The 11,953-nt window shown below is 41.0% G+C and overlaps 1 protein-coding gene across 3 annotated transcripts; it reads left to right on the forward strand.

The window, feature by feature from the left end:
- The first annotated feature begins 4,928 nt into the window (after positions 1-4,928).
- adcyap1b (adenylate cyclase activating polypeptide 1b) lies at positions 4,929-11,569 on the forward strand. 3 transcript variants are annotated; one of them, XM_030403393.1, is made up of 5 exons: positions 4,934-5,366; positions 5,800-5,904; positions 6,931-7,065; positions 7,527-7,631; positions 8,381-11,569. In XM_030403393.1, exons 1-5 carry the CDS (start codon positions 5,350-5,352, stop codon positions 8,556-8,558), a joined length of 540 nt encoding a protein of 179 aa, XP_030259253.1. In that variant the 5' UTR covers positions 4,934-5,349; the 3' UTR covers positions 8,559-11,569. The 3 variants fall into 3 exon arrangements, with proteins under 3 accessions (XP_030259254.1, XP_030259255.1, XP_030259253.1); XM_030403394.1 differs by lacking the exon at positions 7,527-7,631 and having other exon boundaries at positions 4,929-5,366; XM_030403395.1 differs by lacking the exon at positions 7,527-7,631 and having other exon boundaries at positions 4,933-5,311.
- Positions 11,570-11,953: the final 384 nt, after the last annotated feature.

An 11,953-nucleotide genomic window follows, 5' to 3' on the forward strand; every position in this document is an offset into this window, starting at 1 on the left:
TTAATCTAATTTGTTAGTCAGCATTTCCTGGTGCAAGTTTTGTTTTTGTATAGCACATGAGACTTATTGTGCTTTCTAAATCAAGTGATGTGTGAATGACACCTCAACTGTAAGGCCTTAAAACAAGGTGATGTCAAATGATGAAACCTGTCATCAACCAATACATTCATTTATTATAATCACATTTAAAACCATCCCGTCTGTTGTGATTCACAGTAAGCAAAGATAACAAAAGAAAGGGTTCAAATGAATTAACATGTTTTACTTATTTTTACTTTCTAATCCTAATAATGATCTCTTGACCCCCTTTAGATTCCAGGAACCTCGACATAACACGTAGGCCTGTCATCATAACTACCTTTCATTCTTGCTGTTGTTCTGTAAAAAATAGAGCTCAGATAGGTAATGGTGATTTACCACAATAACTCAGTTACACTTCACAAACAACATCCTCAAAGCTTTGATATTTGAGGATGTCTATTTTCTTGCTCCATTGCTTCGTTTTTTAGGCTCACGCCGGTAAATTCTACTATTTCCGAAGACACTGGAACGTCACATCATCTCCCATTGAATGCTTTTCCCTTGTGCCCAATATGGCCGACATCACAGGCTCAGACTGAGGAGAAAACACACCATCTGGCTCAGCACCAGCTGGATAAAGCTGTTCTCGTTTTTATCACTCAATCAAGTCTTGTAAAAAAAAATATATATATATATATATATATATATATATATATATATATATATATATATATATATATATATATATATATATTTATAAATTTCATAATTTAAACACAAATAGCGACTGTGTATCGTGCAGCTTAACCTTTGAACCTCACACACAATGAGAAGGAATCTGGCGCCCTCTATATAAAACATGCGTGAGTCCGTATATTGACTTGTGTTACCTGCTGTTTATACATAGAAGCCTTTTTAACTTCATGTGGTATCAGTCTTGTAAAATTTCCAGTGGGAATAATGGGTGTCTTTATGTAGGTTATGGACAGTCATATGATGATAAAAATGTGTGTTTTTGAGAGAGTAGGTTGAGGTTGAGGTTGCATTATATACATTGTTTGTTTGTTTTTTTATATAAAAATGTTTTAAAATATATAAAGACCAACAACTTAAACTACAATATTATCACACTGCAGGTTCGGTATGTGTAAGACCTTGTGCTGAGATTTCTTTAAAGTGATTTGCTGACCCCTACTGACTTTTACTGCACTGTGCGCTGCAAGTGTACCCTTGGGAGGCGTCTCCTGAAAGTGCCCTTTGGGAAACAAGACGTAGCCTGCTAAACACACACACACACACACACACACACACAGGGAAAGATACATTTAACACCTTCTTTTGACCCTTCGAGATTTTTCCACAGATAATGACTTCATTTCCATTCCTTTATCATAGATCTGTATTTCCATTAGCTTAAAAACAAACATGAGTACTCAAATAACACATTGTGTGTGCCTGTATTTCATAGAAAATACAAGATGAACAGACTACAGCTGGATGAGAGGTTATTATGAGAGTATTTGAAATCCTTTGAGGGGTAATGACTGAGCGAGCACAGTTATTACTTATTATCAGGTTTATCCTTCACAAAATAAATCTGAGGGGTCACAGGTTTATGGAAGGTTTAAAATGCTATAAATAAAAACAAAAAAATAAATAAATTCAAATACAATACACATTGTCGTCAGAATGTTCTTGCTATGTGTGCCATGACATACTGTCATAAATAACACAAGTTTACAATTGAAATCACATTTGCATCATTTTCTATCGTTTAGGCATCTCAGATCTTCCGCCCAGGATGATAAATGGGACTAGAAATACCAAAAATTTGCAATTGTTGCTTTTTTCTTGTGAAGTACTCACTCACTCACTCTTTATGGAACAATCTGAGATATGAAGAGAGGGAAAATCACTCTGGCTCCAAAGGAAGCTGTGTTTCAGTAATAAATTGCCAGCAGTGATGTCACTCAGTGGCTCTTACTTTTCAGAAACTGCCTGCTACATTTCTTTCATTATATTCTTTTCAGTAACCTTGCTTTAGATTATTCATAATTATCAAGTCGATCTTCGTGCTGCAAGTTGGTTCTGACATTTTTTCTAGTGGGATTTTCATTGTTTGTTTTTCATTCACTATTGTGCAGTTTATTTCACTTTCAAATGTAAAACAAAAACATGTATCCGGATGACTGTATACATTTTGCTCTACGTTCTTAAGCTCATGGTTTAAACATCCTTATTTGAGGTTGTAACCTTTATGGACTTTAAGTTTTGTTTGTGCAGTTCCCCACAAGTATGATGCTTACCACTTCACAGAGTCGTGCAGCGACTGAATCATCCTCCAGCTCTCCATGGGTTTTTGTTTAAAGTCCACCAGGCTCTTGGCTGAGAATACTGATGGCATCTCTTTTAAAACTAGAGCACGTCTACAAGTTGTTCCCATTGAAAGACAGGGCTGAAAACTTGGCCATTTGCAATCAGCTTTTTTGAAATATCAGCTTATTTTGGGCTAACCATTAACTGTTTCAGATGTTACCTGAATACCTGAACAAAGCGCAAAAGGAGTGACGTCAGTATCACTGCTTATACAGAATAATGTGCAAAATGTGAATAAAGAGAGGAAGAAACTGTCAACAATGTAGAGCATTTAAAATAAAAGATGAGAACGATGACTCGGCTGTGATTTTGAAAAGCATTCCACTTGGTCTATTGCTTCGTAACAAATGACCAAAATCGCAGAATTTTCAGTGATATCACTTGTTTTTAAATGTCAGGCATTCTTCTTCTCTTTCAAAACCTGGCGCCCACGTCACCCACATACAACTTAGTTACTGAGTGACATCACCCGAGGCAAATATCAGATTACAGGCAGCTTCCTCTGAAGCCACAGAAGGCTTTATCCTACTTGGTAGGACTCAACAAGACCTTTAAGCACGCTATAATGTTTAAAATCGGTGGAGTTGCCCTTTAAATAAATGTTAAACTAAAATTGTGTGATATTTGCAAAGGAATCCAATCAATATATCTTGTTTTCTGACTGACAGAGATATAAAGGAAGCCTTTATTTGCTCTGCTGTGGAAACACAAAGGTCTGTGGTCATGGTTGTCAGCCTCAGTATGCACTCATCTCTTCTCTCCTTCCGCGCTCTGCTGCTGCTGCTGATGATGATGCTGATGAATGACCCGCATGTTCCTCCTCTTGCCTCACGATGGCGCCCTCTGCTCAGGCTACGGTGCCGCGTAAGCGGCCTAATAACACCAGCAGTCCCTCTCCAGCTGACACACTGTGGGCTTCAAGTTGTAGCCTTCAGAGGCATCGCGCCCCGCCCGGAAGAAGACGAAGAAGAAGAAGAAAAGAAGAAGTAGTTGTGGATTGCCCCCCCCCACCCCCTCTCCCGGTGACTGGCTCTGTTCGTCACATCGCGTCAGAGTAAACAAAACGCTGACGTGAGTCCTTCTCCTCTTTGGCAAAGTCCTCAATTGGTCGGTTGAGCTATAGGTGTGATTCAGTGGCGGTACAGTACGGAACCAGAGGAGGTGCGCTGACCTCGAGCTAGTGATCAGAACAGGGGGACGGAATTAGATCCGCGGGCCTAAAACAGCCCTCCAAATTAAAAGTGTCATTGCTCTGAGGCAGCGGATCCAACAACGTTGTATATCAATGGGTGTTGAACAGATTTTATTTAACTGCATTACTAGCCAGAGAAATAAAATAAATAAGCAGAGTGTGTGTAGAGTGCACAGAGGTCGCCAGCAAGCATTAAGGAACAATAAAGATGTTCGATTAAAGCCAAATGAAAGCTCATCATCCGGTCAGAATTGGGCCTCGCTGCTTTATGGTTCATGGTCCACATTAAGAGCAACGTGGCTACGAGCATTTCATATTTCCTCTTCTTTTTTTCTTTTTTTTTTCGTTTAATCGCATTAATCCGCGCATTGTAACGATATAGACAGTTTCAGAACTATGATGGGGTGGGGGGGGAGACGGGTGAATCGCTCATAAAGCCACGTAGGCTGACGGCTCTCTGAAGCGGCATCCTGCGTCACCAGCCGGCGTGCTGAAATCTCATTACGCGTCCCGTTTATTCCAACAATCAAACGGTCAGGCCGAGGCCCTCACAGTGGGAGCGCTGCCATCGCATGCCCATTAAGAAGCCGCCACCACCACCCCTCCACCCCCCTCCGTATCCAGGCGGCAATGATTGGAAATGATTAGGACAAATAAAAAAAATAAAAAGTTACTGTAAATACAGAAAGCCGCAATCTGAGAGGAGTCGTTTCAGCACCGGACAGCTCCGGACTCCCCAGAGGCCTTGAACTTGGTCATCGGAAGCCTGATCCTCTCTCCATCCTCCTCCTCCTCCTCTTTCCATCAAGTCATACGAAACCACCACCACCACCAACACCACCACCACCATCACCACCAGAGATCACTTCCCAGCTCAGTCATAATCATAAAAAGTCTAATTTGACTTATTGATGACGCATGGGGGAGAAATCCACCGCGGTCAGGGCGGTTGAAATTGATTCCTACCGGCCGTCACATGGTCCGGAGAAGATAAAGAGTTACTGAAATTTCGTGTGTGTGAATTCACACCATTTTTTATTTCATTTTATTTCGTTTTATTTATTTTTTTTTTTCAAAAAGAAGAAAGTTTGGAAGTAAACTTCCATCTTAGGGGGGAGGTGATGAGGTGTGTGTGTCTGTGTATGTGTTGGGGGGGGGGGGGGGGGGGGGGGGGGGGGGCGTCTGACGGATGCATCGATGAGGAAGGAACTGTACTTTTATATTCCGGGAGGCAGACTTGATGACGTCTATAGCATCCTTAATGTGACTTATTGGAGGGAGGAGGGGGGAGAGAGAGAGAGAGAGAGAGAGAGAGAGAGAGAGAGAGAGAGAGAGAGGAGGAGGAGGGGGGAGGGCAAGGCTCACGGTACATGGATAAAAATCCAAGGCAATCACAGCACAGGACAAAAGTTTAGAGCAGCGATATGTAGACGAACAGACGGCGCACTTTTTCCTCACCGAGTTTTTTGTTTGGCCGTGAGACCCGCCGAGTCCTTTTAATTGCGCGTAAAAAAAGTGAGATAGGCTGTTCTGAGGGGAACATAAGGAGGCGACGGAGGCGCTTCAGCCAGGAAAAAGAAGTGCCGTGAGAAAAAGAAACCGTCTCTCTCTCTCTCTCTCTCTCTCTCTCTCTCTCTCTCTCATCACACACACCACCACCACCTCAGCCGCGCCCGGATCACATCCTTACAGCACAGCGCTCTCCCCGCTCCCCTGCTATAGGTATGTGCTTTGTCTGCGGATTGTGAGAGGTTCAGTTGATGGAGAGCGAGTTAAAGTAAATGGAAACTATTCTCTTTTTTCTTGTCTTTTTCTGCACTGCATGGAGACCCGCACGTTTTGTTTTTTTTGTTTTGTTTTTTTTAATGACTTTGCAGAGGATTCGGCGTGAATGCCACAGTTAAACTTTTACGCAATGGGATGAATTAAAAATCAGACAGGGATGTTTTTCTTTTCTTTCTTTCTTTCTTTTTCTTTTTTGTTGTTGTTCTTGCTTTGAGCAAAGCGGACGCTTCTGTTCATTCCAGTTATTGCAAAAACAGTGTGGCGCTCGATTCGGTTGTGTAGTTTGTGCTGAGAGAAGTAGAACCGCATGTGAATCTGAGAGAACAAAGAGCGAGCACGATTGTTTCTATATAGGAGTGACCAACCTGTCTCATGTTCCGTGTGTGTGTGTGTGTGTGTGTGTGTGTGTTTCTTTTTTCTAACAGCATGGCCAGTTCGAGTAAAGCGACTTTAATCTTGCTCATCTACGGAATCTTAGTGCACTACAGCGTCTTCTGCACACATATCGGACTAAGTTATCCTAAGATTAGGTAGGTATGCGCTTCATGCATCTTCACAACCTGACACTATAATGGCATTTGTGAAATTCATCCATGTTAAATGCTCCTTAAATTTTTTTTAATTTGTTCAATGTATAAAGGTAAAGTTTTATTTGCGTATTTGGATTTTGGGCACTTTTACCATGCGTAATTGCGCACAAACTCATCCTAAATCGCTGGAAAAACAAAAAAGGAAATGCAGTGATTTATGCACACACAAACGCAAGTCCTGAGTGGAAAACTGCAATGGAAATTGCGTAGAGGTATCTGTCCGGTGGGACGGTTCACAGAACTCCCCTTATTAAAAATGAGAGTGCAGTCAATGCGATGGAGAGCCCTGCGGGATGACGGTGGACTGGCGTCACCAAGGAGAGGCGAGGCGAGGCGAGGCGAAACGAATAGGAGAGCTTCATCCGTTTAAGATTTATTCTTTTTTCTTTTTTTCTCTCTCCTTTTGAAAAGCATATCCATCATTTTGGGCGTGGTTCGTATTGATTCTAAATTCGTCGCTAATTTCACTCTTGTTTGAATAAGAAAATTTGGCCGAACGCCTACAACAAAACGCGATCATCTTCACACCCATTGTTTCGATCCTTTTTCTTTAAATAATAATAATAATGATGATAATAATGATGATGAGGCTAAAGCGTCTGTTAAGCGCTGCAGCACATGATTTCCCGATGGAAGAAAAAAAAAACAATTCAAAGGTAGAAAAACGTAATTAAAACATCTTTTGAATCCGTTATGTTTATTTTGGATTAACATTTCAATAATTCGTTTTCTGGTTTTATTCTGAACACCTCCAGACACTTTGCTGCACACCTCTCCTGCATTCAACCCTCCCACTGATTTTTAGGAACACATGCAGACATTTTGGCATTCTTTCACTGCACGCGTCCCACTTGTGCACGGATCAAACATTTTGCGATGAATGCCCCCCTCATCTCTCTCTCTCTCCCTCCCTCTCTCCCTCCCTCTCCTCCTCCCTCTCTCCCTCTCTCGCCCCCTTTCCCTCAGACTTGACAACGAAGCCTTCGACGAGAATGGGAATTCATTATCCGACATGAGTTTTGATAGCGATCCGATTGCTATAAGAAGCCCGCCGTCCTTTAACGACGACACGTACTCCTTCTACTACCCAACAGAGAAGAGGTAAATGTGCTCTCACACACCACAGCTTTTTTTTTTTTTTTTTTTCTTTTTGGGTTTGTTTTGTTTGTTTATGACAGAGCCTCGGGGGCTGGTGTCCATTTGTAATGACTTTTTTGCTGTTTGCGATAATGTTTGCTTGCTTTGTTTGTTTGTTTGTTTTTTTTTTACCCAGAGTTTCTCATGTTATTTGTTCAGTGTTATTTTCATACCAAGTGGCCTAAAATGTTGGTTCCAAACACTGTTTTTTGAATAATTATAATAATACGTAGAGATTAAATGTGGGCAGATGCGGGAGGATATTTGGATTAAATCGCACCTGATGTGCTTTTGGAGCTGCGGGTGGGTGGGTGGGTATAGGTGGGGTGGGGAGGACATTTTAGGCTACTTTTGATCATTTTGTCTGCGCTTTTTCTTTTATAAGTCACTGATGATCTATGTGTTTTGGCGTTTTATCATCTCAGAACAGAAAGGCATGCTGAGGAAGAATTAGATAGAGCCTTGAGGGAGATCCTGGGTCAGTTAACAGCGAGACATTATCTGCATTCTCTGATGACAATTCGTGCAGGGTAAGGGCATTTCTTATAAGCGTTCACCTGCAGTCATCATCCTCCTCTGTTTGTCCGGCCTGCTGCATCCCTTGTCTATCATTATACGTGTTACATTTATTATTTATTTATCATCTCTCTCTCTCTCTCTCTCTCTCTCTCTCTCTTTATATATATATATATATATATATATATATATATATATATATATATATATAGACCTATATATGTATATATATAAAGAACAAAACAAAACATCTAGACATGTTCACGACATCCTTTTTCGTTTCTGTCTTTATCGTGCCGTGGCACCGCGCTCACGATCAGTCCCCCCTTCCCTAGAGGGGCTAGTTCTTTTTTTTTTTCTTGAATGTACACTCCGATTTACATGCGATCAATCCATAGATTTATTTATTTATTTTCTTTGTTTGCCCCTAATGAAAAAAAAGAGAACATGCGTCAGAATCTGCTATGGGCTGCGGATGAATAATTTATAACGTCTCTTAAAACGCTTAAATCACCGTTTTCTTTTACACTGTCTTGCTTGCCGCCCTTTTTTTTCTTTTTTCAAACGAAAAAGAAAAAAAAATAGCATAAAAGGCCCACGAACGCACCATTAATGGTTTGCATCGTGACGAGATTAAAAAAAAAAAAAAAAAAAAAGATTTTCAAAATAAAATTACACAGCAGGAAGTGAGATTCTACAGCTTTAACTCATATCGTTGTGTTTTGTCTTGGTTTTTTGTTTTGTTTTTTTTTTTTTTTTACAGTGACGACAACAGCATGGAAGAAGAGTCAGAGCCCCTATCCAAAAGACATTCAGATGGGATCTTCACCGACAGCTACAGTCGCTATAGAAAGCAGATGGCCGTGAAGAAGTACCTGGCAGCGGTCCTGGGAAGTAGGTACAGACAGCGAGTTAGGAACAAAGGACGTCGCGGTTTGTAGCGTTGTCAAAGCGCCCAAACTGCCCTCCTGTGTATATACATCCAGTCGTTAAATCAAAGTCATTCAGATATATCTGACCAACCAGTGGATTGCGCCTGTGTTCTTTCAACATGTATTTATGTATGAAGTAAAGCCATTAAAATGAATATTTTAATAATAATATCGTTTTTTTTTTTCTTTTTGTACAAAAGCACTTGATACCGCACAGTTATACTTTGTGGACCAATATTTTATTTTCATGTTAAGATGTTGAGAAAAACGAAAACAAAATGACTTAAAAAAAAAAAAAGAAGAAGAAGAAGAATAAATCAGAAAAAAAAGAAGATAATTGTGCACCTTCAACGTTATGCGCTTGAAATCTTTAAAGGTCATCTACATATGCAGAAAATAAATAGATTTTGAAAAGACAATCAAAGTATTGAATGTTATACTTATTTTTGTAACCAACGTTCTATTTTTTTAGTGTTGTTTGTTTTTCCAAACAGGCCCAAAGAAGCAGTGAGCATGCTATGTGAGGCATATCCGGCTTATTCTAAATGATAGATGTTGCCCTTGTCCGCCCTCCTCCTCGCACCCTTAATGGGAGCTCTGGGGTTTGTATAGCTTGCTGGCCCCCCCACCCCCTTCAGGGGAATTCAGATGGCTTCTGTCTTACAGCCTCCCATTTGATGAATACCTTGATTGATTCACATGGTCATTCATGGAACTAGTGGTTAAAAAAAAAGAGAGAAAAGAGGAAAAAACAGATATCCAACCTTCTTTTAAAGACACAAAAAAAATTCAATTGCAGGCTTTTTGCAAGGGCATCACTGCCTTTACTAAAGATAAAGGAAGCACTTAAACAGTATGCGGCAAACACTGCTTGCTCACTTGCCTCAAAGTCATTTACTGCAGGAGATGAAACGTGCTCCGTAGGACTGTGTAAAGAATGTCCCAAATGTGTGTTATTATGTACAGTATAGAACAAATTACGCAGTGCACATATTCATCTCCATGCTGTTAGTCAACAGAGTTACTTTGGAAGGGAATGCGCTTCAACTGTTGATTGTACTTGGGGCGGCACTGCAAATATCCTGAGAGGACCCAGTTACATGTAAGATGCAGAGCATGAAGCACTGGTAGAGAGGAGAAAGGTAGCACCTAGGAATATTTATCTTGTCTCTTATTTATTGGTGCATGCGGGGAAAAAACGGACACCTTTGCTAATTTTGCTCAGAAAAACTGCATGCCATCGTGCTTTCTTTTCTTCTTTTTTTTGGATTGTGCTATTTGGGAGGTGGGCTGTGCTTAGAGCTTATTTCAGCACCACTCCCCCACCCCGCCCCCCATTCTCAGATGTGTTGGGAATGTGAACAAGGAGGGCTAGAGGCGGCAGGAGCCGGTACTGCACTGACTTGTTGATTGCTTTTTTCTTTTTTTTCTTTTTTTTTTTTTTTAACCTTCCCTGCTGCTGTCATTGTGGATATCATAAGTCAAGACACTGGACCCCCCCTCCCACTTCTTTTTGCTGATCTTCTGTCCTGGTAGCCGTTTTTTGTAGAGATCCCTTTGCTTTCTAGATCGCCGTGCTGAATAGTTGATTCGACAGTGCTGTGGTTCGTTGTTGAGCTGACCTGTGTCCATGTGCAGTGAGGGTGTGCTTAGATGTATAGAGATGAGGAGAGTGTGCAGGAGCTGGAGACAAAGACAGATCAAGTGTGTGTGCGCGTGTGTGTGGGAGAAGAGAGAGAGAGAGAGAGGAAAAGTTACGTAAGAGACAGGTTAAAGCGCCTACAAGCCCTGGATGTTGAAAACAAAACAAGCCTGCCAGAGTGAGATCAGGGTCAATGAGTCTGATAGAGGATATCAGATGTTGAATTCCCTCCACTTTGGTGTCAGCAGACGGATTTAGAGCAAGCAGAGCTGGACGGGGTCCACTCTGAGGCCCCCCCCCCCCCCTCCAGCAGTGGGATCTTCCCACTGACTTTTATTAGAGACATATCCTGCGTATTTATTCAATCATATGCAAATGCAGCTTTATGCGCCCCTGCAATCCAATCAGTGGCCTGCTCATCCCCCCAAAACCCCTTCATAGAAACACTCCTTCTTCGATTCGGCTTCATCCTACAGGCTTCGTGTGAATGTGTACGGATGTTTGCATATCAGAGTGCATTTGCGTGTTTGCCTGTGTGTGTGTGTGTGTGTGTGAGGTGCGTGAACGAGAGGCTGAGTGAACGTGCGCGTGGAGGTGGAAACAGCTTTTGGCTTTGGTGCCTTGCTTTGACGTGAGAATAAAAAAAAAAAAAGAAAACATTTAAATATATTTCAAAAATTCGCCACAAGTGACAGATGGCAATTTTAGTGGCCCTACAATGCTGCAGTCCATTAGCTTACACTGAAACTTCCTTTTACTCAGTTTTTTTTAAATCGCTCGGCTTAGTCTGCCCCAAGAGTAGTAGAATTAGGCTTTCTTTTTAAAAGCATGGCCAATGATCCATTGAGTGGAAAACATTTAAAAAATCCTAAAAAAAAAAAAAAAAAAAAGAATAGATCGTATATGTTGATGGAGCAGGCGATGTGTGTGTGTGTACGTGTGCGTGTGCATGAGTTTTGGGGTGTTCAGTGTCTGTGAGAGTTGTGAACAATGACCAGTGTTTGTTACTGTTGATTATGAGGTGTTGTTGATTATTTTGAATATTGGTCAGTAAATTTATTAACCAGAAAAAAAAAGAGCCCCGACATCTTATTTTACGACTATGTGCATCACTATCCAGAAACGAGAAGGGTTTCAGAACATGACAGAGATGTTGTTCAGATCATAGAAAACTTGCCTGTTGTTGATATTTCTGAAAGCGCCAAACGCCTTACTTCAATGTTTAATCTCTTATCTATCTGAAGACATTGTGTTTTAAAAGTGAACCTTAGTACAAGTGGCATCATTATACACACAGGAGTCCTTATATGGGGTTTTACGTTTCTCAATGTTATGGAAGTGTTGTAAGATTTGTATGAATAAATTTTTGTAAACAACATTTTTCTAATCAATGTCTAATCTTTGAAACACATTATTCCCATGAACGAAGACAGAGGAGAGCTATAGTATGAGCCTTGTCGCACATTTTGACTACAGCTTACATTACAGTCTGTGTCTGAAAAAATGGGGTTCACACGGTCACCAAAGGCCACACATTTGTCCGAAACAAACACAAAGCTGGAGTCATATTACACGCTGCAAAGTGAAAAAAACACCCTCCAACAAACACCCCATCGACCACTGGGTTCTATCAATTTATCTTTCCAATGCCAGATAAACAGAGGTGAAACAACAAACTCTGAGAATCTTGAAGCCTTGGTGCACGGTGCAGAGCCGCTCTAACCTATCAGCAGGAGGAATAAACATTGCACGATGTGCAGAA

The sequence above is a fragment of the Sparus aurata genome, chromosome 21, assembly GCF_900880675.1.
Source record: "Sparus aurata chromosome 21, fSpaAur1.1, whole genome shotgun sequence".
NCBI lineage: Eukaryota > Metazoa > Chordata > Actinopteri > Spariformes > Sparidae > Sparus > Sparus aurata.

Excerpts from the sequence above, each read along its gene's own strand:
- adcyap1b (XM_030403393.1), top strand. Across the intron at positions 5,905-6,930 it reads CTAAGTTATCCTAAGATTAG|ACTTGACAACGAAGCCTTCG; the intron begins GTAGGTATGCGC and ends CCTTTCCCTCAG. Across the intron at positions 7,632-8,380 it reads CTGATGACAATTCGTGCAGG|TGACGACAACAGCATGGAAG; the intron begins GTAAGGGCATTT and ends TTTTTTTTACAG.